Here is a 24,088-nt window from a genome sequence, read left to right on the forward strand (position 1 = left end):
CGGGGAAAGAAACAGGAGCTCTCCTGTTTGAAAGGGCAATTATCAATAAATCTAGGTCCTTGTTCTGCGCATGCCATGAGTAAGTTAATATATGCCAAGTTGTATTAAAATTACATCCAGAAACAAGGCATTCGTAAATATTCGGAGATGTAATACTTAATCTATATTTTCATGTAAAAAAATAAAATTAACTTTTCAGATTTGATGATTGTTATTACAATGTGAACAAAGGTAATATATAATTTTATGACAGTATCTTTTAAACAACCAAATAATATAACTTTCAGACTGCTGATATATTTGGCAAGTCAAGGGACATAATACAAGGAGTGTTCTCGATAACTCTCTCGATTTACCAGAAAATTCGGCACGATGGCGGATGCGAAAACAAAGGTTTGTCGATTTCTCTGCCTATCTTTTTGCATGAATGGTTATGTTTCAAATTTATTTATGCATTATGCAATGTATAGTCTTTTCTAGGATATATTAGATTATTCTGTTCGTAGTTAATGGCATTCGTTGTATCCAAAGCACGAAAAGCTCTGTTCTGTAGTGAGTCTAGTTTCTCTGTTGTCTGGCCTCTTGTTCTCCTCTGCCTCTCTTGTCTCTCTAATTTTCTGTCACTTGACTTTGTCCCCCTCTCTCTCTATTTAGTTACACCGACAGGGATTTGCTTCATCTTCTTGGCTCTCTCTTGACTCAAGACTAGATCTAGAACTAGAATCTAACTTCTTGGTCTTGGTCGTTTGTGATGGCTCTGCACATTCTTCTCTGTTTAGTTTAGTCTTTAGTCTAGATATCTAGATCTAGTTTAGGCCTAAGAATCAAGCAGTTTAGCTTATCTTAGCCAAGCTGAGCCTAATCAAGCCTCTCTGTCTCTGTTGTAGTTGTGTGTCTGTCTCGTAACCCCAGTTCCCCGGATTTACGTTCCTGATATATAAAAGCGTATTTCTGCTCGAGTTTTAGTGCGTTTGCGGCTTACTTCTAGACTAGAATTGCCTGTGTTGCCAGTGTTAGTACGACACCGACGTAGGCTAGCCTAGTATGGGGAGGACTTCCGTAACGAGCGACCACTATGAGACAAAAGAGTAGAATAGAAGGCTAGGGGTAGGATTATTAGGGGTAGGGGTAGGTCTCTTATTTATTGTGTTCGTTGGGGCGGTCGCTCGTTACGGAAGTCCTTCCTTCTTTCCAGCCTACGTCTCATTCAAAACACGCCAAATTGAAGTTGGTAGCTCTAGGTCTAGAGTGGTGTCGCCGGTTCGCGTGCACTTCGCTATCATTGAACCTATTTTCTGCCATTTCCAGCTTTGTGCTTTCGTTTTTAGCTATTCCATTCAAGAAACACTATTGACCTATAAAATGGTCTTGCTCATAGTTGCCAGACTTCTTACGTTGTGTGCCCAACAGTTTTTCCAACCTAGGGTGTTGTCTTCACTGTGCGTGCATGTCTTCTCAGTGCGTGCATGGGATTCTTCACTGTGCGTGCACTCATATATACACGTTGAAAGCCAAAAGAAGAGAAATCTGATAACATTACTGCATTAAATTTAAATGACCACACAGGAAGATAACAAGTCACTTTAGAAGCAAAGTAATGCAATTTTAATTAGAATCTAACCTAATTTAATTTAGGGGGTACAAATAGTTCAAATACATAGTGAAAAAAATCAAACAGAATTTTTCACAGCTAGAATCTACATTTTCCTACTCTTCATCACTCATTCCTCTGATCTTTCCAACTTTCACACAGTCCACATATATGCCACCATCCATGACATTCATCAAACTGCAATCAATAATCTCTAAATTTGAGTCTATTTTTTTTCTTAGTATTCTACTATATATTCCATTGTGCACGCGCAGAGAAAACTCAAGTTTTTTCAGTCCTCACAACGCGTCCCCCCCCCCCGATCCCGAAACCCGCATTACAGCTTGCATGGGTCTCAATACCACCATTTCCTCCGCTAAACTCCGCTACCGCGACAGCGGGCCAATCAGAAAGAGAGTTGTTGGGAGCAGGGTGGCTGCCAGGCCCTGGGAATTTAAAAAAAAACCGGGAAAATACATAAAAGATCTCGAATATTTGAAAACCAAATTCATTAACGTCCTTAAGTTCATTTCTGCCGGTCGCGATCGTGATTAATTCGGCTCTGAGAGTACGTTTCACGCGAAGTGCGGCTTTGGCGGCAAGCGGAAATGTGTCACCAAGGCTTGACTGGAAAATCAAGATCTACTTTCGCTTTCGTTACTACCCAGAAATTTGTCAGTCATTGTCTGATAACACAACATTTATTGTAACATGCAGGTTCGGCATTACAAACGTGGTGTCGCCATGAAAATAAAATAATATTTGTCACTGCGCTGTCGCTTGTGGGGGCAACCAAAAAACAAAAAAAAGAAACGAAAAGAAAGTTATACTTGTGTAAGCGTCTTGTCGGACTCGCCATTGTGACCGGTCAATGAACCTGCGCACGTTCTGAGCGCTGCGAAGTACAGGACTCAGGAATGGGGGGAGATTATTTTGTTGTTGTTGCAAAGATGCACTCTGGGATAGGGGGAGGGCTGGATGCAACACCAGAGGACAAAGAAACTGAAACTGGAAGCAAATGTTTAATGTTTAGAATTTTGATTACTACTACAGCTCTCTACTCTCTGCAAAGTAAAGTGTCGTTGGTGCAGGCCTTGTGTGAAATCGGGAACCGTCATAACTAAAACTTGTAAGCATGTTTATGGAACTTAGGGGCCTAAGAGTTCGCGTTTCACTGGATTGGTGACAGTAAATTAGATCTCTATATTTTAGCTTTCTGTTTAAGATTTGCAGATTTTCAGTATCACTGCATCTTGCCCTCCCACAGTTCTTTCACCTCTCACACTGAATAGGTCTACTTGGGCTATTCTACTCTACTTTAAGTTTGAGCATTAATTTTTATCTTTCATGTTTAGTATATATAGATCTAGGCCATTAATGCTATGAGTCATGACAGTCGATATTCTGGTTCTAGGCTCAAAGCAAGATTCATTTTTATATAGTTTATATATTGGTATGAAATTACCTTGCTTTGATAAATTGATGGTTTTTATTTCAGCATTCTAGGGTTCAACAGTATAATAATACATGTAATGGGTGTTTCGCAAAAATAGGCTTCTGTGGCAATCACCAGGAAAGTTCCTCCTTTTTTAGAATTCTGAGTTGAGACCCATGAACTTGGCATAGAACTCGATAAAAGGTCACGTGAAACACTCAAGGAAGGAGTAGGCACATCTTTTAAGCTAGGGGGTGCGCACAGTCTATTTGAACCAATCAGAGGCAAATAGGTCATAAAAACTAGTTCACAGGTCAGTGTTGAATGTCAACTTGCCACAGCTGATAAAAACACTCTCGATGATCCCTTGTCAGCAAACGTGTGATGGAAGTAAACAAAAATGGCTGCTGCACAAACTGACGCATTCAATCAAACGCAAAACGCAATTTGAGGTTAAAAACAAAGGAAAACAAAAGTGCACGATCCGAGAAGGCGTACACGCAGGGGCTACACCACTCTAGATCTGGGTGTTCGTGCAATGAAATTATCAGATCGAAGGGACTATTTCTCCGAACGCTCAGGAAAATAATCTTGATCTCTATTTCTCCTTGCGTTTTCTGTTCTCTGGATTTTTTGTGCGAGATGTAGATCTAGGCGTCATCTTTCATTCTGCCATTCTGCGAGGACTGGAAAGAAGCATTTTTTGCATCGAATTCAATTTTTAGAGCTAGTCTAGATGTAGATCTAGATCTAAAGATTTTTAAATGTCTGAATATTCAGATACTTCAGTTGTGGTTGGGGCAATGTTCCCAGACTATTATACTTCATTTGAAAATGCCTTCAAAAGGTACCATACTTCAAGGAGTCACCCCTAAAGCAAACACTAAAATCCTTTCATGTAAACAAAAATAAAAGGCCGGCACTATTATTTTTTAAAATCAACTGATTTAAATCAACCCAACCCTGGTTGTGTTCACACATGCGCTGTCTAGATCTAGATCTATGGAGGGTTATATTGATAATGACACATAGAACTAGCATCTGCGTTTGTCGCGGCCGCGACCAATCAATCATCCATGACTCGATTTTTTTGGTACCCAAATCGGGGAATAAAAGTCAAATTTAAAACCAAAAAAACAAACCTCTTTACTTTTGAAAGAAAGTTCATCTTCACTTCTTTCTCACTTGTTGTCACCACGTTGAATTGTTGAATACATTACAGTTACATACAATTTGTATTGCTGTTCCTTTTTTATTTTTCCTCTTTGTGGTGTTTTATTTTGTTGGTTTGTAATTTTTTTTCTTGTTATTGTTCTGATGTGTTGTTTTTCTATTAATTTTGTTGTTGTTGGGGAAAAGGGATGTTGTATAGTGTAACGTCATTTAATTTGATGTTTCTACCTTCATTAGATTATAAATTTATATACACATGTATATAATATATAGATTTAAATGTGTTATGTTAGAGCGTTCCACCAAAACTGATTACATGTACTGGCAGGCCCCTTGTGTGTGACGCCATCATAAACATGTAATATCCTGTACTTATTTTTTTTAATCACGCACATTTAGGGTTAAAACAGCCAATCTTCTTTGGACAGGTGGACACACACCCTTATTTGTTAATTTTTGTGGTTGTTTATGGGCTGTTCTAATTTTGATTTCATTCTGTTGTGAAACCTTTCTTTTTCACGTTTTTAGACTCATCTAAAAATCTCTAGACAAACTTTTGAAAATTTAAATAGATCTAGACCCAAAAATTTGCCCCTTCCCAGACGTCGCAGGATGGCAGAATGAAAGTTGGCGCCGAACTCTCCCAAATAGCCAAAAAATCACGAGACCGGAAGCCGGAAACCGTTCGGAGAAATAAAGATCGGCACTATTTCTCAGAACGTTCGGAGGAATAGTCACTTCGAAAATAAAATCCCCCCACCCATTTGCAAATTATCAACAAATCTCGAGAACGGAAACTGCTTGGAGAAATAAGAGTTCCAGTTTATTTTCCCGAGCGTTCGGAGAAATAAGAGTCGGCCGTAACAAATTGACCCACTTATTAGACATGAGGAGCTCAAAAGGATAGCCAGGAAACAAGACATTCTATTTTACTGTACAAAATCTTTCAAATGAGCTTGAATTTATGCAAAATTAGATCTAAGCTCAGGGCTCCCCTTTACGCACAAATGTGCGTATATTACGCATTAAACCTGCCGATTAGCCCCTTTAAGTTTTGGTTGTGCGTGAGCTTTACTCTTCATAATTTCATTTGGGGGGTTTGCATTACGCTTTAAAACATAGATGGTGTGCGTCTGGCAAAGCATCATTTCTCCCCTTCTCTTTCCGAAAGCCGAGTCAATGATTTGACAACACACACCCACACACATGCGCGACAGTCACGTTCTGTGTCTGATGAAGTCGACTAGTCGACCTACTTATCAGCTGTGCACAGTTTCCGGCAACACAGGCTTGCTTCAGCACAGAAGCTCCGCCCACATTCTAGTCGCTCACATTTGCCGGTGTCGTGCCTTGAGCTTACCTCTGCCGTGAGATTACCCCCATCGTTCTTAAAGTAAACATGAATTGTCCGCCATCGAAAGTATGGAAAGACTGGAATGTGAACCCTGGGATGGCTCTGAAGAATAAGGAATCAGTTTATTTTCCAAACCAGCCACGCATCCCTGCCCTAAATCTCAAGCATCCCGATTTTGATCACGCGAACCCCGATTTGGGGGGGGGGGGGGTTGTTCCGTCTGTTGGGTGCAAATCTTTTGAGTGTCATTTTAATTATATATATAATGTAAAATCCTCTAGCTGGAAGTGGTGGTTTATACAGACGATTGACTGTGCAGGTGGCCGTTAGAGCAGGTTGGCTGCATTTTAGTTAATAAATCAAATGAACACTCCCTCAAAAAGAATGCTGTAGCCATGGTTTCAGGGTTTTGTTTTTTTGCTCTTGAATGTTTAAAAGTAACTGATAATAAATGTGTTTTTTCTTGCATTTGGATTAATCTTGTTTGTTTGGAATGTAGTTATCATCCTTTATTTATGTTTGTTCTTGTCAAGGCACTTGAAGAGAAGGATAAGGGCAATGCAGCCTATAAGAAGAAAGACTTTGACACGGCGATAAAGCATTATGATACAGCTTTTGGCCTTGATCCCACCAACATTACCATTCTCACAAATAAAGGAGGTAAGATTTTTTTTCTTGGTACACCCAGTGGCTTCCATTGCTGGCGAATCTAATAGTAGTTAGTTTTGATTGCAGTAGAAGGTGATCTTTGATATCTCAGAATGGAAAGAAAACCTTCACATATAGTCTCAGGACAAGACTCAAAAGGTGGATTACTGTAGATTTTATTCAACTTGTGCTATGTTCAAATTTGCCTTTGCTTTGTAAAGTACATTTTACCCAGACCTAATTATAGGAATAAGAATAAAAGTTTTATGACTTTTGTCAGTTTTTAAAGCTCTTTCTGATGAAAGTTACAATCAATTATGGATGTTCTTTGTTGTCTCTCCTAGTTAGTGGGATTACTCATTAGTGTGTGTGCCTCCCAGTGGGATAGTGCACACATTAGTTATAGTTTTCTCATGCTCCAGGCCACAGCGACAACAGTTCCTGCGATAGATCCTATTTTAGTATTTTAGATGATCAATATGGATATCTGGTAGACCTCAGTGTAATTTTTCTGCTTGTAATCATTTAAGTATAGAAGTTTATTTGGTTTGTGGTCTGCACGATGTAATGTTTACTCCTTTCCCTCCCCAGCTGTGTATTATGAGCAGGGAAATCTAGAAGAATGTATAAAGACTTGTGAGAAAGCTATTGAGGTTGGCCGTGAAAACAGAGCTGACTTTACACTTATTGCAAAGTAAGTGCGTAATAATATTAATGTTTGTGTTTTGTGTCAATTATAGTTGGGTTTTTAATTAATTTTCCTCTTTTTTGTGTGGATTTTTTTTTTCTCTTATTTGTTGTTGTTGTTTGTTTCTTTCTTTCTTGGTTTGTTGGGGGGGTTTTTCCACTTAAGGAAATAAATATGGTTTGGAAACTCCATGTTTGCCATTAAGATATTGAGTGTACAGATACTAGTTGTAGTATTGTGACCAACACCCTTGCTTTGAAATAGCAACGGGTATTTCATGTGTTGGTAAATGTTTCAGAGTGAATTGACCCCTTTTCTTTCTGTATTTCTCTGTCTGGTCTAATAACAACTTCATAAATGTGAAGCTTAGTATACATTTGTACTGAAGGACTCAGTTTATCTCCTTTAATTTTTCCTTGTTTTGTACGACTGTTGATTGTCTTCTCTTCAGCTCCTATAGGACTGTATTTAAATTAACTCTTAATGGTGCTATGTATTTGAAGGGTGCAGGGGGGGGGGGGGAACAAGATGTCAGATTTTAGGATGAATTGAATTGTGGCGTTGGTGGGAAGGTGGTCCATCCAGGGCTAAAACCTGATGCGTTGCCCAGTATCAAGCTTTGAAAATAAACCATACTATGGGGGGGAAACATAGGCAGTCAGGCATTTCATATTGTTACAAATTCTCAAAATGCCATTCCCTTGTGCTCTTCATTTTTTAATGCAATGCCATAAAGAATTCCTTGAATAATATTCTCTTTTGTTTTTGTGACATTTCAGAGCATTTGCAAGAATAGGAACAGCATATGTGAAGAAGGATGAGTTGGAGCAAGCCTTGAATTACTACAACAAAAGTTTGTCAGAACATCGTGCTCCAGATATTGTAAAAAAGGTTCAAGAAGTAAGTGAAAATTTTGGTTCTGGTTGTCACAGGAAGATTTTCAAATCTGTCATGTTTTTGTTGTGGTCTTTTTTAAGTGATGTATTATTTGGAATTGTACCAGTGAGCAATTCAAAAGAAAAGAATTAACTATATGGTTTCTTTTTTGTATCATCTCAGCCAGAATCTCAATGGTCATTGCAGAAATAGGCAGCATGCTGATTAGGGAATGATTTTTGTCTGTTGCTGTCCCATGAACACTGGCCGTGTTTCAGGGCAAAATGAAAGTAACACAAATATCATCATGTACTTGTGCCAAGTCCTTTTGCTCATCTTTTGAGTTCTTGGAAAAATCATGTTTTTCTTGTGTAGTGTCTTTAGGCCATTCCCAAGGGGGGGTACATTTCTCGTTCAAGCATAGTAGAATTGTAAATGGGCTGACTCATGTCTCGCTCATAACTGTGCCTGATCTACAACAGGGAACTGCTGCTTTTTCTTTCCTGATCCTTACTATTGTCATTTTCCTCTACTTCTTTTGTATGTTTGTCACTCTCTTGTGACCTGCTATTTCTGGGGTGCCTTGATAGTCGAAGCAGACCTTATGCTGTTGAAGCTAGAGAGGTGAGCAGTCTAAGTCTGATTCCCTGTAAAGACTTCTCTGTTGACACCCACCCCTTGGCGCTCATATGACCTTATGCAGTTGCGAGTGCCGTAAAACCCTCTACTATAAAAAGAAAATTAATTTTTAAAAATGTTTTTCTCTCTTGACAATTTAAGAGGCAATGTGCCTTGTTATGAAAGTGTGGTTGAGTGTTTGTGGGGTTGGGGGGTTTTTTTGCTGTGAGTTATACTCCCTATTATTGAAGAGGGTTAAGAATGAGGAAGACAGAAGGTAGATGCAATGCAATGAGATAAATATCAGACTGGTGCGTTGGAGCATGGAGGTTCACGTGCGTCATTCCACAATGAGATGGGGGGTTTATATCGTGCTGGTGGATGCTGGATGTATTTATTTCCCCTCCCCCTTATAAGTTTAGATCTAATCTTTACATGTAGAGATTGAAAAGAATTATACTTAATGTCGTGTATTTGCATTTTATTTTGCAGATGAGAAGTTTTTAGTTTTGAGGAATCTTTTGCCCGAGTGAAAATGTATCACTCTCAGGTGGTCACTGTCATACCAGTATCATTTTTCTCGCGATTTGTTTGCTTTTGTTCTTCTTTTGTGTTTTGTACAGTTTGCATATTTCTGCTCTACAGCTACAACAAAAGATAAAAGAGAAGGAGAGGCTGGCATACGTTAACCCAGAGCTTGCTAACTTGGAAAAGGAGAAGGGGAATGCAGCGTTCAAAGAAGGTAAGTTTTGACAGCCATAAAAGATTTGGTTGGAACGGCTTTGGTCTATGACAAACCTGTTATATTCAGTTGGGAGGCTCATAATCGTTGATTTGTATGTTATGATGACACTGTCTAAGGCGTCCACATGTCTAAGACAACCACTTTTCTCCTTCAGTATGGGTAGCTGTCTTGGAGAATTTCAACTGTACCTTGATTTCAAGAAGAAAGAAGAGTATTATTAAAAATGGAATAAAAGGGGAGATTTTGGTTCAGGTGTACTAGACAGATGGAAATATAGTTGAAATGCTAGGCCTAATCCACATCAGTCCTAAAAGAATGTTATGTGAGCTTATTGGTATGTATGAAAGCAGAGGACATTCATTTCTTTTATCAGTGATTTCATTATTTGGGAATGTATTCTTTTATTATATTGCTACTGTTTCTCCCAGGCAAGTATCCAGCAGCCATCGGCTCCTACACGGAGGCTATCAAACGAAACCCTGAAGATGCAAAATTGTTCAGCAATCGAGCAGCATGTTACACGAAACTCATGGAATTTCAGCTTGCTCTGAAGGACAGTGATGAGTGCATTCGACTAGACCCTAAATTTAGTAAGTTTTATTCTTTTCTTTAAGATTTTTTGGGGGGGTGATGATTCTGTGGAGTGTAACTCATTCGCTACTCCGAGCCGTAGGCAGCGGCGCGGCGAAAGTGACTTCACTGAGGCAAGCCGCCCCCAACGGCTCGAGAACCGACCTATAATTCTAGCTTTGATTTTTATTCCAATCCACATATCCATGTTAAAATAAAGGTTATAATATAACATTGACTTCCGAGTCGAGCGTTTCCACCGAAAATTGGAAGTTTAGATTCAGTTTTGAAACGGGATTTCAAAGTTTGTGCGACTTTGTTTTATTGCGATAACAAAATTATGGCCCAGACACCAGTCATAGTACGTTTACACAACAAAATGTATTATTATTTTGCTCACTAAAGAAATGTAGGACTCTTCTTTAGAATATTGATACTATTGGACTCAAATTGCCAGTGCTCTGTTATTGAGAAATCAATATTTTTCAGTGCCAGATCTAGATTAGATCTTAATTGTCAAAATATTTTTTCTCCCCAAAATATCTATTTTTTGGGTGAAATCAGGCAAAAAGTAACACTCAAGACATGTATAGGTTTATTCCAAATGCAATTCTGAATAATTCCATATAAGATACGAGTGGGGTTTTTTTTTTCTTGTTTGTGAATGCATCTTGTCCTTTTTTAGGATGTTATGATCCAAATGTGTGAATTTTATGGAATTTATGTAAATAACTGCAAATTTTTCAATATTTTCCTGTTCTATATTCATTTATGGTTATTTTGATATATCATTTAATTAGGTGCAAACAAATTTTTTGAGTTTCACCAAAGATTTTTTGTTTCTTTTCAAATTTTATCCACATCCAAGCAAAATTATGTTGCATAATTGCCTCTTACTGGAACAAAGTTGAAAAACACATTTAAACATTACAGATGTTTTCTGCAAACCATACTGAGAATTTTGGTATATATGTTGATATTCTTTTAAATTTGTGGCCCCAAAGACTTGCGAACTGCGCACTAGTCACCATCTCATTTCGCCCTCCTAAAAAAAATCGTCCAGAAGCCGAAAATAATATATAGCGAATGAGTTAAGTTTCTCTTTATCAAACATGAACAATTAACATTAAGATCTGAATTTTTGATTGATTGAAATTTGGAATGCGAAAGAGCTAAAGGTGTGCCTTCAGCAGTGTGATGATGTGTACTGCGTGTATTCCATTTGATAGGAGACCTTATTTTCTTGATTTTCCATTTTTACAAGGAATAAGATAGTGTAAGTGCTCATTACCTACCCTTTGAGCACTGGCGTCTCGAGCCTACAAGGCCCATGCGTTTGAGCTCCTTTTGATCAACTACTGGGTTTAATATCTTGCGCTCCAGAGCTTTTATTTGGTGTGCAATCTGGCAAATGTCTCAGAAGCTTAGCCATGCGTGTGTTCTCGGATCCATAGTGAATTTTGTCTTAATAGTTTATGATAAAAAATAAAAAATAAATTTTATTGTTTGTTTTTATAGATGTTGATCGTCGGTAATGTGAAAACTTGATGTATAGGAGACTCAGAGAATGCCTTCTTGTTTTGTCTGGAACCAAGGGTGTCTTTATGTTATACAAACACTGAGATTTTGGTAATTTTGTTAAATATTCTATATGATTTCTTTAAGGATATCCTTTTAAATGTTTCTCTGAGTTCTAATTGTACTTTTTATTCTATACCACAGTCAAAGGCTTTCTACGTAAAGGCAGTGTATTGTTAGCAATGAGAGAACCGACCAAAGCAACCGTGGTGTACCAAAAGGCCCTTGAGATTGATTCTAACAATGCGGTAAGTAGTATTTTTGTTACTAATAGCGCTGGGAATTATGAGTTTTGTTAATAGTGTAGGCGCATATGGCTTGGAAAGAGGGGAGCTTGAAAATGATATTTGTTGTCTTTAACCCTGCTGAACAGTTGCTGACAAGCTCGTTTAAAAAGCAATTTTGCCAATTTACCTAGGCCGACAGGTTTTTAAAAAATTTATTTATTTTTAAAAAATTTATTTTTTTTTAAGGTGGGTATATGCAAACAGGAGGGCCGAGATCCACCAGGGCATATGGGATATAGCTGGATTAAGATGGAGAAGATTGCTCAGAACCTAGACAGGTTCTTAGCTACCTATATCCAATATGGGGGGGGGGGGGATTACAGTCATATAAGGATGACGCAGATCATATGTTTATGTATGAATTATCATTTCTTTGCAGATAGTATTGGTGACTACTTTGTTCACTTCTTCTAAATGAAATTCAGAGATCATTATAATGCACTGCTGAAACTTGTAAAAAAAAACATTAACTAAAGGACAAAGTATAATATAATGTCAACATGTTTTTATGCAATAATCCCCGCTAAATTTTATACCTATGAATATGTAATGGAAATTGCAGGAGGCTTTGGAAGGGTACAGGAAAGCCCTGATGCTGGAGAGCGAGGACCCAGAGGCTGTGAAGCAGAAGGCCATGTCTAATCCGGAGGTGCAGCAAATTTTGAGCGACCCTGCCATGCAGATGATTCTAGGCCAAATGTCAAAGGACCCCAAAGCAGCCAGGGAGTAAGTAGTCCATTTCAAGATTTTCTCTGCTCTCCAGACACCTATGTCCTTTTTCTTTATGTTAGGGGACCCTGACTTAACGCTTCATTAGAATTACAAAATTCTACCTGACAGTTTTGGCTGTTTTAAGTTACTAAGCCCATCAGGTCAGAAACTACATGTTTTATCTACTTATCAAAATAGTCAGATTGTTCTGAGTCATTATCAAGATATTCAAATTCAGAGAATTGCATTCGAAAATGCTTGACATGTTGTGAAACTCAAAATTGTTAACATCAAATTTCTTAACACCAGGCAGGCCTATTGAGCAGATAGAATTTTGTACTTCTAGGGTAGTGATTAGTCTGGTTATAATGCTGCTGACTGAGTACAGTGTTGTGTGACGTTGCCATCTTGAATTGTATCTTTGATAGAGTGTACTCATCTACCTTCTATAAGTTAGAGGGTTTACTGTGATATTACAGCTGACGTATAAGGGACTTTTATGGTTTGGGGGGGGGGGTGATAATGTTCGTTGGTTTTAGGTAAATTTGTCAGACTAGACACATTGTTGGTCTTTACAAAGATGTGTTATTTGCTCTCTCATCAGAGGGAAGAAATGTGTGAAGAAAGAAGCGAAAAATTTTGCCTTTCAAAAAATGTATACCCCTAACTTCCATAGGTGAACCTATTTTAGAACCCCACTTCATGACAACAACACACAGTCGGAATGAATATATTATAAGTAGTGATAGCGGCCAAGTAAGAAGACGGTATTTGACACTGTATGCACATAGCTGCCAGCCAGTACTTTAAAAGTATTTTATAAGTTTTTGAGTACGGAAGCCCATTTTTGTATTAGAAAATTCTTATTCTCTAATTACCAGTATTGCCCACCACAGACTTGCTGATGCTGAAGAAAAACTATGAACTTTCAAGGACAAATTTGCAAATAATAATGAAAATGAAGTCAGCTGGAAAGACCTTTACTAAACATTTCTGACATCGCTGCAAGTCTGCTTTTAACCCTTCTAGTACTGTCTGCGACTTAGTGGCCAGGCTGTAGTATGCTCTCATTACCGCTGGCGACTTTAGTTGCTAACTCAACCAGGCACACTTAAGATAATTACGCAATAAATTGAGCAACTGAACTGACGTAAATACGGAAGGAAGTCACTCTGTATGATAACTGAATGGTTGATGATGAATCTCAGTGAATTTTTCCATGTGTCTTGTGCTGCGAAGTAAAAAAAAATTTTTTTTAACATTCTATCATTGCTTTAGCATTCTAAACTGGTGCGATACCTGAGGGTTTTTCACTATATGAGCCTTAGGTGCTGTAAGTGAAGTGTTACTAGCTTAAATTTATTGAGTGCACCAAAGGGGGGGACATTGACCATGTTCTTATGCACAGTAGAATTGTAATTGTAAACAGGCTGATTTATCAATGTCATGCACATAACTGTGCCTGAAGTGCAACAGGGAACTGCTGCCTTTTCTTTCCTAATCCTTACTATCGTCATTTTCCTCTACTTCTTTTGTATATGTGTCACACTCTTGTGACCTGTGGGTGATTGGCGGGTGTTCTGGTGTAGTTTGCTTCTTCTTTCCTATCAAACATCTATCGTCCTTATCTCTCCTCCTTTTTTGTGTATGCTACTTTCTTGTAACACATCTATTCTCCGGCACTTATATGACCTTATTGTGTTGCAAGTGCCGTAAAACTCTAAGTAAAACTAAACTCTTGTGACCCCGCTATTTCCGGGGTGCCTTGATAGTCGAAGCAGACTTACTGCTGTTGAAGCTAGAGAGGTGAGCAGAGTAAGCCTGATTCCCTGTAAGGAGTTTTTTTTTTACTTCCATCCCTTGGCGCTCATATGACCTTATGCAGTTGCGAGCACCGTAAAACCTTACTAAAACTAAGTCAAAGTGTTTAAAGGGTTTAGAGGGGTTACTTGTCCATTACCCACCACCTTGACCGGCTGCATAGGTGGAGAGCCTTTTAAAAAATCTTTTTTATGGTAACAGGTATGTGTGCGGGGGGCTTTCTGACAGTTTAAAGACAGAGGCAGATTATAGCTTTTGTTTTTATAGTCGTCGCCTGGTATAGCGAAAGAGCAAAGAAACTGAGATCTGAATTACTCCGTTTTCACCAATACCACTCGCTCGGAAGGCCAAGAGGGCCCAAGAGGCCATGTTTACACTACCTAATTAATCTTACATTCATCTAAAGTTTTTTTTATATTATTTTTGGTGAAGTAAATTCATGGTGTCTTTTTAAAAGTATTTTATATTTTGTCAATGGGAGTCTTAGATATGCTATAATTGTTTTTTTCCTTGGTGTCCCTGAGTCATGTGATTTTCATAATGTCAAAATTAACGATTCTGTTTGTTCCATTCCTCAGACATTTAAAGAACCCTGAGGTGGCAGCAAAGATACAGAAGCTCATGGAGTGTGGCATTGTGTCCCTCCACTAAGGATAGGCCAGACTAGGATCGTACTCTCATCATAACCATTTTTGGGACTTACTATTTCTACATGATTTGCTTTCTTTTTCTTTTTTTTTTTAAATTTTGGATACAAATTCCTGAAATCAGAAATGTCATCATTGTTTGTTTTGAAGAGAAGGCTAACATATGTGCATGAGTGAAAGATGTGCATGTGGCCTTTTCGTCTTCATTGCTTAACTTACTGCTATAAGAATATGTAAGAGTTTTGAGTCAAGCCTCAATATTTGGGCAATTTTGTGTTTGTCTTTTCTGCCATGGAATTTGACCAATGTAATTGATGATAGACATGCTTTGTGGTTAAATGTGGTATTAATGGTAGACGTTTCTCTATTTTTACACTTCAAATCTTTTTGTCTTGTCTTTTGACAAATAAGATTTGTGATGTTAACATTCATAAGTTTTTTGTGGTGTACAGAATGGTACTGTTAATTCTTTTTTAGATTGACGGGCTATCTGTTAAAAATACCTTTCAAGCCTGCTTGTTGTAGTTTATTTTATTCCCTGGTTTTAACCGTTCTTGGCGTTAAAACTTTTTTTTTAGAAAAGTCTGTGTTCATTAAGGCTTTATGCTTTGTTTGGCATTACAATACAATTTTTTGTGTGTTTAACCCATTCCCTCCTAGATTGACCTCGAAAGTCGACTGCTGCAGGAATCCTTCTTTACCCCTAGATCGACTATTGTCGCTGGATAGCGTCATGTTTTGGACCTGCCATATTTTCCTGTAGATTATGTCAAAGAAAATCTTGTACCAATAGACTTGTAGTGTGAGTTTTAACTTAGCAAGATTATCCTGTTTTTGTGCAGATATTTATAGATCCCGCTTTTGAAGTACTTGAAAGAAAGAAATGACCGTTTGAATCTTATGCTTTTTTTTCCCACTGATTTACCTTTCCCCTCAAGGTGAGTTTGAATCCAGATGTTTCAGTGAAGCTTGCTTGTAATGAAGTCGTTGGGCCCAACGTTCAAGCTCATTATGTCAAAGGTGTGACTAACGTGAGCATATTTATTCGGTGACGGTGTGGACATCCGTTTCTCAAAAGTGTCACGGTGCTTGTAATAATGGAAGGAACCAAATGTGCTACAAGGTGCATGCTTATATGAGCGGCTCCTTCCCTTGACATGGTCCCTGAAGAATAGAGTCAGACTTGTGCAAGATTCACTTTTAGTTTTATAGGTTTTTTTTCCACATGGACCATACCAAGGCTAGTGCTTGGTCAGGAGGAGAAATCGGACGTTGGTGAAGGTTTAGACGTAGATTTAGTTCCGAGTCAGATGACGAAGAGCAACTAGAGCTGATCAGTGGGCCATACTTGGTAAGCCAGAGAAATTGGGAAAGCCCTTGAGACGTCGACTGCTGTTTGTTGAATTAAATGTTCAATCTGTTATCAGTTTTGCAGTTTATTTGATGTTTTCAATCATCATCATGTGTGGTTGCCTTTGTAAACGATTTTTTAAAATGGTATTTAATTGGACAGTTCTGCTCCTTCTTTTTAAGGGAAAGATGGCAATTTTTCAGAATGGAGGCCTCAGGTTTGCTTGAGGTAAATATGACCCAGGCAAGCAGGTTATTATGAATAGAAGCTATGTTCTGTCAGGTTGTGTTCCTTAGCATGTACTCGAGGGAGGTTTACTTTATAGGCATAAGGTTTGAGAATATGATCAGTTTTGTTTGCTTTTACCACTTCTCAGGAGTAACTTAATACCCAATATATATATAAAGTAAAATCATTCGACAGATTTATATATGTTAATCTTAAATGAAGCCTGCAACAGCCGGCATTTACAGGCTTTCATGTGGCCTCATGGTATCCTTCGTTACTTTAAATTCTGGAATTGATCTTTACTTGGTCAGTCATACTACCGATTAGTTTCTCATGCTACCTTAATGTGAAAAATCTCCTCAATGCCAATTCCTTCACTTCTGGCCTGTTGAATGAAACTGCAGCCCTTTTAAAAATGAGTGGAAAGTATAACTGGTTAATCGAAACTGTTGTGGGTTTTGCACGTTGATACTTCCACCCCTTTTTCTTTCCATCGTTTTACTCTTTATTTCTTTTACTTTTACTTCTTTGCCTGTTTTTCTTTCAAATAGAATATGCACAAGAGTATTTGTTCACTGTGATGAGGTCAATGCAGACATGTTGTAACATGCATAATGCCGTTAGAAAGTCGTGAAATTTTGTGTGAGGAAATCCTGTTATGATTCAGAATTTGCAGAAATTTTCAGATGGTCTCTGAGTATGGAAAGCAGCTCTTGGCGATGCTCTGGTGTGTTTTCAGTTAGTGTATGTAAGGAAGTAAGATATAAACTTAACGACGTGATGGTAAAAAAGGATGGTTTGATGTTGTTGTTTTTTATCATATATAATGGGAATTATTAGACCAGGTCAGGTGGATACAGTGCACGTTTTCAACATGCATTTTCTTGTTGTTGGTTTTTTTTTGTTTTTTTTTAACCTGAACAAGTTCTTTCATTGTGGTTATTAGTTTTGGAATTGTACATTTTCCATGGTGTGAACACATATTTTGCCAGGCCACAATTTAAATTCTTTCAAACTAAAAGAAAATTACCGGTTAGGGCAGCAAAATAGGAATTCAGTGAATTTAGTAGTAGTTTGAAATCAACTCGTATGTAGAAAGTTGATGATCTTTTGAACAAATTTGTTTGTGGCCCGAGTATTATTATTCTCCTTTGAGATTTGTATAGAGACACGTGTAAGAAATTTATTGAAATAAATTTCATTGAATTGCCAATGATATGACTTCTATCACCCGCCTTTGGTTGTTTATTGTTTCAATTTGCTAATGATTTCCTTATTCTGTTACGAATTAAATGCTCCTCAAGTTAAGGACTACGAATGTTATAGTATAATGATGATAATAGTTCGTCCATCATGAACTGATGAAGACCTGTAACATCCAAGGAAAGAAGAGAAGGTATAGACCGTGCTAGTTACGCGTACTGGTAAACAGCAAGGTAAAGAGAGAGCAGAGTTAATGAAATGATAGCAAGAAACCTGAACTGTAATTGGACGCTTTTACTTTTAAGGACAAGCAGGCTAACCCAGATTTCGGGGGTTTCCAGAAATCTTAACCTACACCAAAAGTGGGCATTGCCTTACCTATAGGAGAATTTTGGCTTCATTGGTGTGTATATTAATTTGGTTATAGAGAAAACTCTCCTTGTCTTTCAAAGAAACTGAACAAGGGCAAAAACTTAACCTGCGATTGTCTCAAAACAGCATTTTTCGGGATAGCCCCCTTGTGCTTAAAAGCGACCAATTGCAGTGCTTCCACTCTTCCGTATTTTTACGGAAATCCGTACTTTCTGCCAGTTCCGTACTTGTCCTTCCATCATTATCTACTCCCTCCGTAAAAAAAAACTGCGACAGTGCAGGACTGCCGAAATTCCGTACTCGCCTTCGTATCGTCTTGTATAAGGTACGGATATTTACGGTAATTCTCTCGGCAACAATCTAACGTTATAGAAACCTGCCAAATTGCGCATTTCCTGCAATCGGACATTATACCGCTATGCCCCAGTCCCATGCATTCATTGCAGTACATTTTTTACCTGCAGATGGATCAAAATCTGGCGAACCTTTTGTGCCAATGTCCTCCTTTCTGTCATTCACTCATTCCTTCTGTCTATCTTCGGATTGTTGCCGCGGCTGGAAAATCTGCGCGTTGATCAAGACTGATTTTGATCTTAGACAGAAAATTACTGTCGGAAAGAAACTTTTTTCGCAAATTTTATCTAGATCTAGAGAAATTATCAATGCGAAGATTCTACGGCACGTGAACGCAATATAAGGGCCGCGATGAAAGAATAATGATGCTGATACGGTCGTGCCCACTACGGATGGGATCGGCCGATTGCGCTGATCGCCCGACTCGGTCGAACAACCGTGTTTGCTTTGAAACTGAAAACAAACACGTTTGTTTTTGAGGCGATCGAGTCGGGCGATCGGCCCGATCGGCCGATGCCGTCCATAGTGAGCACCACGTATAAAATCAAGAATAATTCGAAGTGGTGTTCCGAGGTTGTGACAGGCGACATTCACTTTCAGACATGAAAATTTAGAAAAAATGTGGGTATACGCTGCGCAACCGTATTTTGAAGGTACATCTATTCATTATTCCCAGGTTTGCCTGCTGTCAATGGTGCGACTACAAATTAATTGAATTATAGTAGCAATGAAAGGGGAACCTGCTTTTAAACATTTCCAACATTGGAAAGATATGCTGGCGATGAAGTCAAACAAGACAAAATGTTGGTGAAAAATGAATATTATGGGCTGTAGGCAATATCTTCAAACAGGCTCCCAAATGCCAATTTTCTACCCTCTAAAAGCACTAGATTTCTATTTCTTCGGGGGCTTCGCCCCCTGAACCCCCACCGGGACTCTGTCCCTGGACCCTGCTGGGGGCCTCTGCGGCACCCAGACCCCCTGCAGAATTTTCCTTACTTTTCAGCTTCAGCTGGTGGAAGCACTGCAGTTGTAATGATCACAAATTCCCCAACCTACGGAACAGCCCTTATTCTTTTCCTAAAGTTGTGTGCTTGTCTGCCCAAAGTATGGTTTGTAGGTTAACCTTCTTATTATGGCTTCACATGTTACCTTCAAGCCCTATTCATTTTTTAGAAAAATTACCATGATCAGAGCACGACTTGTGGTCAGTTAGGCCAATGTCAATGTCAGGATTTGACTGTTGTGAGTGGGTGGTTGGAGGGTGCTCTGGTGTGGTTTGTTCCTTCTTTTCTTTCAAACATCTGTTTTCCTGATCCCCCCTCTTTTTTGTGTTTGTTAATTGTTACTGTTCTTGTAATACCTAGTCTTAGGTACCTTAAGTGACCTAATTGTGTTGCAAGGGCTGCAAAACACTTACTTACTAAAAACGAAAAAGGACTCGTGATTTTCTTGCTTTACTGGCTGCCTCTGCTTTATAAACTTTTTCTCAAAAATATTACTGCCACATGTCACAGCTTTTAGTCACTTCGGCATTATGGTATTAGTATTTTTGCTTTTGCACACAGAATTCTATGATTTCATGATATTTTTTAGAATGAGTTAGGAAGATGATAGAAACGAAGGTTCAGTCTCTTCTTATAATACATACATGTAGCCTACCTGTCTGTGGTTAGTGATAAAAGGGCGATAAGATAAGCAGCATCAAGGTTCCTGCAACATCGGGAGTCTAAAACATCCTCTATGCAGCTGGCAGGGGTTACACCAATACCAACAGAGAAAAAATAAACGTGAAGAAAGTCAGGTTTCCTCAGTATCCGTCTGCTCGTCCCTTCATGAAATAATATGTCAAAGAAATCATAGGTGAAGACTCTAGCCCTTGGCCTTGGATCTGAAATGACTCTGCATGCCATTAGATTGCATTTCTAAACGGTATCCGCTTGGCTTATGCAGTTGCAGGCGCCGTAAAACCTGTACATGTAGGCTACTTGTACTAAAACAAAACAAAATGGTATCCGCACACTCTGTTCTCATCTTGTGAATGGTTGGTTGGCGGGTGCGCTGGTGTGGTTTGCTTCTTCTTTCCAATCAAACATCTGTCGTCCTTATCTCCCCTTTTTTGTGTTTGTTACTCTCTTGTAACTCCTCTAATCTTTGGCACTAATATGACCTTATTGTGTTGCAAGTGCCGTAAAACACTTACTGAAACAAAATCATCTTGTGACCCGTGTGCTCACCAAAATAGGTAAATGTACCACAAAACTACCATTACCAACTCAAATATAAACACACCAGCAACAAATACAAAATACAACAGCAACAGTAGATACAAGTATAACTCAGTTACTGTTACATGTATTAACAATCAGTGGATATAACATCACGACATAGAGACTACGCGAACAGAAAGAACAGCTTCAAGATAGATGGATCAAAGGGAGAGAGAGAGAGAGAATCCACCGCGCCATGCAACATGTTGCTACTTCAGAATTACAATGTTCTCTCTGACATTTTTAGCAATTTTGAGTTACTACCCAAATGTTATAACTTACATCTGCTCGATCAAAATAGTAAGACTATTCGGAGTTGTTATCAAGATCAAAGAAAGGCATTCGAAAATGCTTTACATGTTATGAAACTGAATTTTTTTAAACGTCAAATCTCTCAAAACTAGGTACTGAAATTGACAGAACCTTGTAATGTAATTCTAATGTAGTAATGTTTGGGCCAAAAAGACCGCTGGCTCAGGCAGGCGTGAGGAAAGTTGAAGAGGGGGGGGGGGCGCCTCCCTTCGAAGGTGCTTTCTCCAGAATTCGACGATTTTAATAATCATCACAGAATTAAAAGCAAACGAAGAGCTAACACACACACTCACACACACACACACACACACACACACACACACACACACACACACACACACACACACACACACACAAGTACTGCACAGTCTTTTTTTTTTTAAGATTTGTAAAACAAGAATGCAAAAGACACATAATAAACAGGACAATTCAAATAGTAGTTCATTCTACATATTTATTTCGGATTAAAGTGTACATTTTAATGAGATGTAAGTATTAATGTTCCTTTCTACAGCAAGCAGCAAGGAGATTAAAAAGTACTTTACTTATACTTATTTCAAAAATTCATTTAACAAAATCAGCGTTAAAAAAAGGCAAGCAAACTGCTCTTTGAAAGTTGGCTTTTATTGGAGCATTTTTCTTTCCCTTTTGGGCACGATGAATTAGGTTCTGAACAGAGGAAAAGGCCATGATGTCGGCAAAGATCGAGAAAAATGGTTCTAACGGAAAAGAGAACAATAATACATGTATTTTGTCACTCCAACAGCTGTGGGTGGGACCTTCAATTTGCAATATTTCTCTTCTCTACCGTGTTGTAAAATGGGTAGGCCATACCTTCTCAAATTCCTTTGAACTACAGGAGCAATTGATACTGGAAGTGTTCAGACCTTGATTGTAAAATCTGCTTCTATAACTTTCAGTGCAAATGCACACAATTGAAAACCCCCAAGTTAGAAGTCTATATTATATTATGTATAAAATGTTTATAAATTTCTATGTGGGTACATTTATGTGAGTGTGTATGATACTTTCTTATGTACACACTTCATACTGATAAAACTGACTAAAGTAATAGTTGTTTGGTTGTTGTTTTGAGTCAGAGAGGTTATGTCTGTAGTAATCATTAAGCAAGTTTCTCCCAGGCGATCAGAAAGCTGGCTGGCTGGGATGAGATGTCCAGTCCAGGGATGTCCGTGTCTGATTAGATGATGCTCTTCTTCGACATGTCAATTAATGGTTTGCAAGGGAACTCCGGGGGCAGTTGGAACTGATGATAGATTTATTAAGACGACCTGATGATATATATATACATGTATTAAGACGACTGATGATGTTTGAAAGATTACATGGAACCTGAAGAGTCACAGAAATTGATCTAATTGATGTGCAGAAAAGTGTGAAGACATGAAATATGGAATGACATCAAAAGGCCAGCCCGGGATAGGGAAAAGTGGAAAGTGTTTATTCGTGGCTTATACTCTAACCTGGGGTCAGAAAAGGCAATGATGATGATGATAATGATGATGATTGTTTCTTTATAGTAAGAGTTTTAAGGCATTTGCAACAAAAATAGATCATATAGGTGCCCAAGCTTAGAGGTGTTACATGTACTAAAGAGTAACATTAATGAGGATAGAGGAGATCATAAAAGAGTTCAGATGCTTGAGAGGAAGAAAAAGCAAACCACACTTGAGCAAGCACCAACCACCAACCAACTGCTGAGCAGAAGTCAGTTTTAAACTCTTTGAATGTGTACGTCTTGATCAATAGACAGCGCTTGAAGATCGGTTTTGTTTTGTTTTGTAGTTGTTTGTTTCTCCCCCTCCCCCTCCCCCTCCCCCTCTCTCCCTCTCTCTCTCTCTCTCTCTCTCTCTCTCCCTCTCTCTCTCTCTCTCTCTCTCTCTCTCTCTCTCTCTCTCTCTCTCTCTCTCTCTCTCTCTCTCTCTCTGCCTGCAGACTGCAGACAAAATTACATGCTTTCAACTCTTGAGCGCTTGGGCGTTTGTTTACACTCGTATCACGGGCCGTCACACGCTAAGACAAGGTCACGCGCGGACACGAGATAGATCTAGGGCAATTAAAACATCTTGGTAGTTGAGAATATTGGTACTACTGTGACACAAATTACGGGTCAATAATTCCGTAGAGCTGCGGAAGCGTGTGCAGTATGCCTGCGTCCCTTACACTAAAGTCTATCAGTGCAGTGTTGTTGAAACGTATTACCGTACGCGTCCTACAGTCCAGTCTGGAGAAGCATAGTTATCTACGTGTCCCTAACAACAGTGCAGTGTACGAGAACGGTGCGCGCCCGTAACAACATCATCATCATCATCACCCAGTGCGAGGTCTGCGACAGACATCGGCGATCATGTTACTCCATTCATTCCTTTGCTCGGATGCTCTCAAAAAGGCCACTTTCCCTGATCTTTCCCTGTTACCCGTTTTTTTAAGGTTCCCCAAGTATGTTGCTCTGGGCCGTCTCCTGCCCCGCTTGCCTTCAATTTTACCAGTGAGAGCTAGATGTTCAAGACCTTTATTTCTATTTATGTGTCCCAAAAACTGCATTTGTCGTTTCCTGATTGTTTTTAACATTGAGCGTCCCACGTGGGCTTCATGAAGCTCTACCTCATACTCTAACAACAGCCATTCAAACATTCACTGGGGTCTCTCTGCCTAAGTCTTAGACAGCAGCATCCCAAAAACAACGACTGAGAATCTTTTGAGAAAAGAGAATAAAACGACAGCCATGACCCTCACACATAAAAATTGGTCTAATTGAAGGTGTTCAAATCTTGGCTCTCGACAAATGCCAAATATGCCAAGTCAGCTGTTTTCCACAGGCCCTTATAGCACCAACAAAAGTGCTCAGATTCCTGCAGACAGTTCTTTTTCTACAGAGCAAGACTAAGCATAACTAAAACTTGGTAAAACACTATTGAATAAATTATGTACGAGCCTTCTCCCCCTAGAAAATCCATTTACTCTTTAGTTTAGTGTCGATCACAAGCACCGCCTTTGAAACATCTTATTTACAGCTGGCAGGGGTTAAACCAATACCAACACACACAAAAATACGAGTACAGAAAATCTTATAAATCTAAGCTTCCTCGGTATCTGTTCGCCCGTCAAAGAAATCAATACCATAGGTGGACTCTAGCCCTTGGATCTGAAAGGACTCTGCACTCTATGCACAGATGTGTGTGGAAGAGAGGATGTGGGAAGGAAGAGTGTGTGTGTGTGTGTGTGTGTGTGTGTG

General features: G+C 38.8%; 1 protein-coding gene and 1 long non-coding RNA gene across 2 annotated transcripts in view; one reads left to right on the plus strand and one right to left on the minus strand.

The window, feature by feature from the left end:
* Positions 1 to 114: 114 nt before the first annotated feature.
* On the plus strand, positions 115 to 17,548 carry LOC101848336 (stress-induced-phosphoprotein 1). The gene is made up of 9 exons (XM_005093040.3): positions 115 to 393; positions 6,087 to 6,213; positions 6,793 to 6,895; positions 7,669 to 7,789; positions 9,029 to 9,125; positions 9,557 to 9,718; positions 11,421 to 11,524; positions 12,126 to 12,289; positions 14,674 to 17,548. Exons 1-9 carry the CDS (start codon positions 373 to 375, stop codon positions 14,744 to 14,746), a joined length of 972 nt encoding a protein of 323 aa, XP_005093097.1. The 5' UTR covers positions 115 to 372; the 3' UTR covers positions 14,747 to 17,548.
* A 3,718-nt stretch (positions 17,549 to 21,266) lies between these two features.
* LOC101848572 overlaps positions 21,267 to 24,088 on the minus strand; it is a 7,385-nt gene continuing 4,563 nt past the window's right edge. The window contains exon 3 of the long non-coding RNA XR_001184657.2: positions 21,267 to 22,099. This is a non-coding gene — a long non-coding RNA (uncharacterized LOC101848572). The remainder of the gene's footprint in view (positions 22,100 to 24,088) is intronic.

This window comes from Aplysia californica, unplaced genomic scaffold (assembly GCF_000002075.1).
Source record: "Aplysia californica isolate F4 #8 unplaced genomic scaffold, AplCal3.0 scaffold00057, whole genome shotgun sequence".
Taxonomy (NCBI): domain Eukaryota; kingdom Metazoa; phylum Mollusca; class Gastropoda; order Aplysiida; family Aplysiidae; genus Aplysia; species Aplysia californica.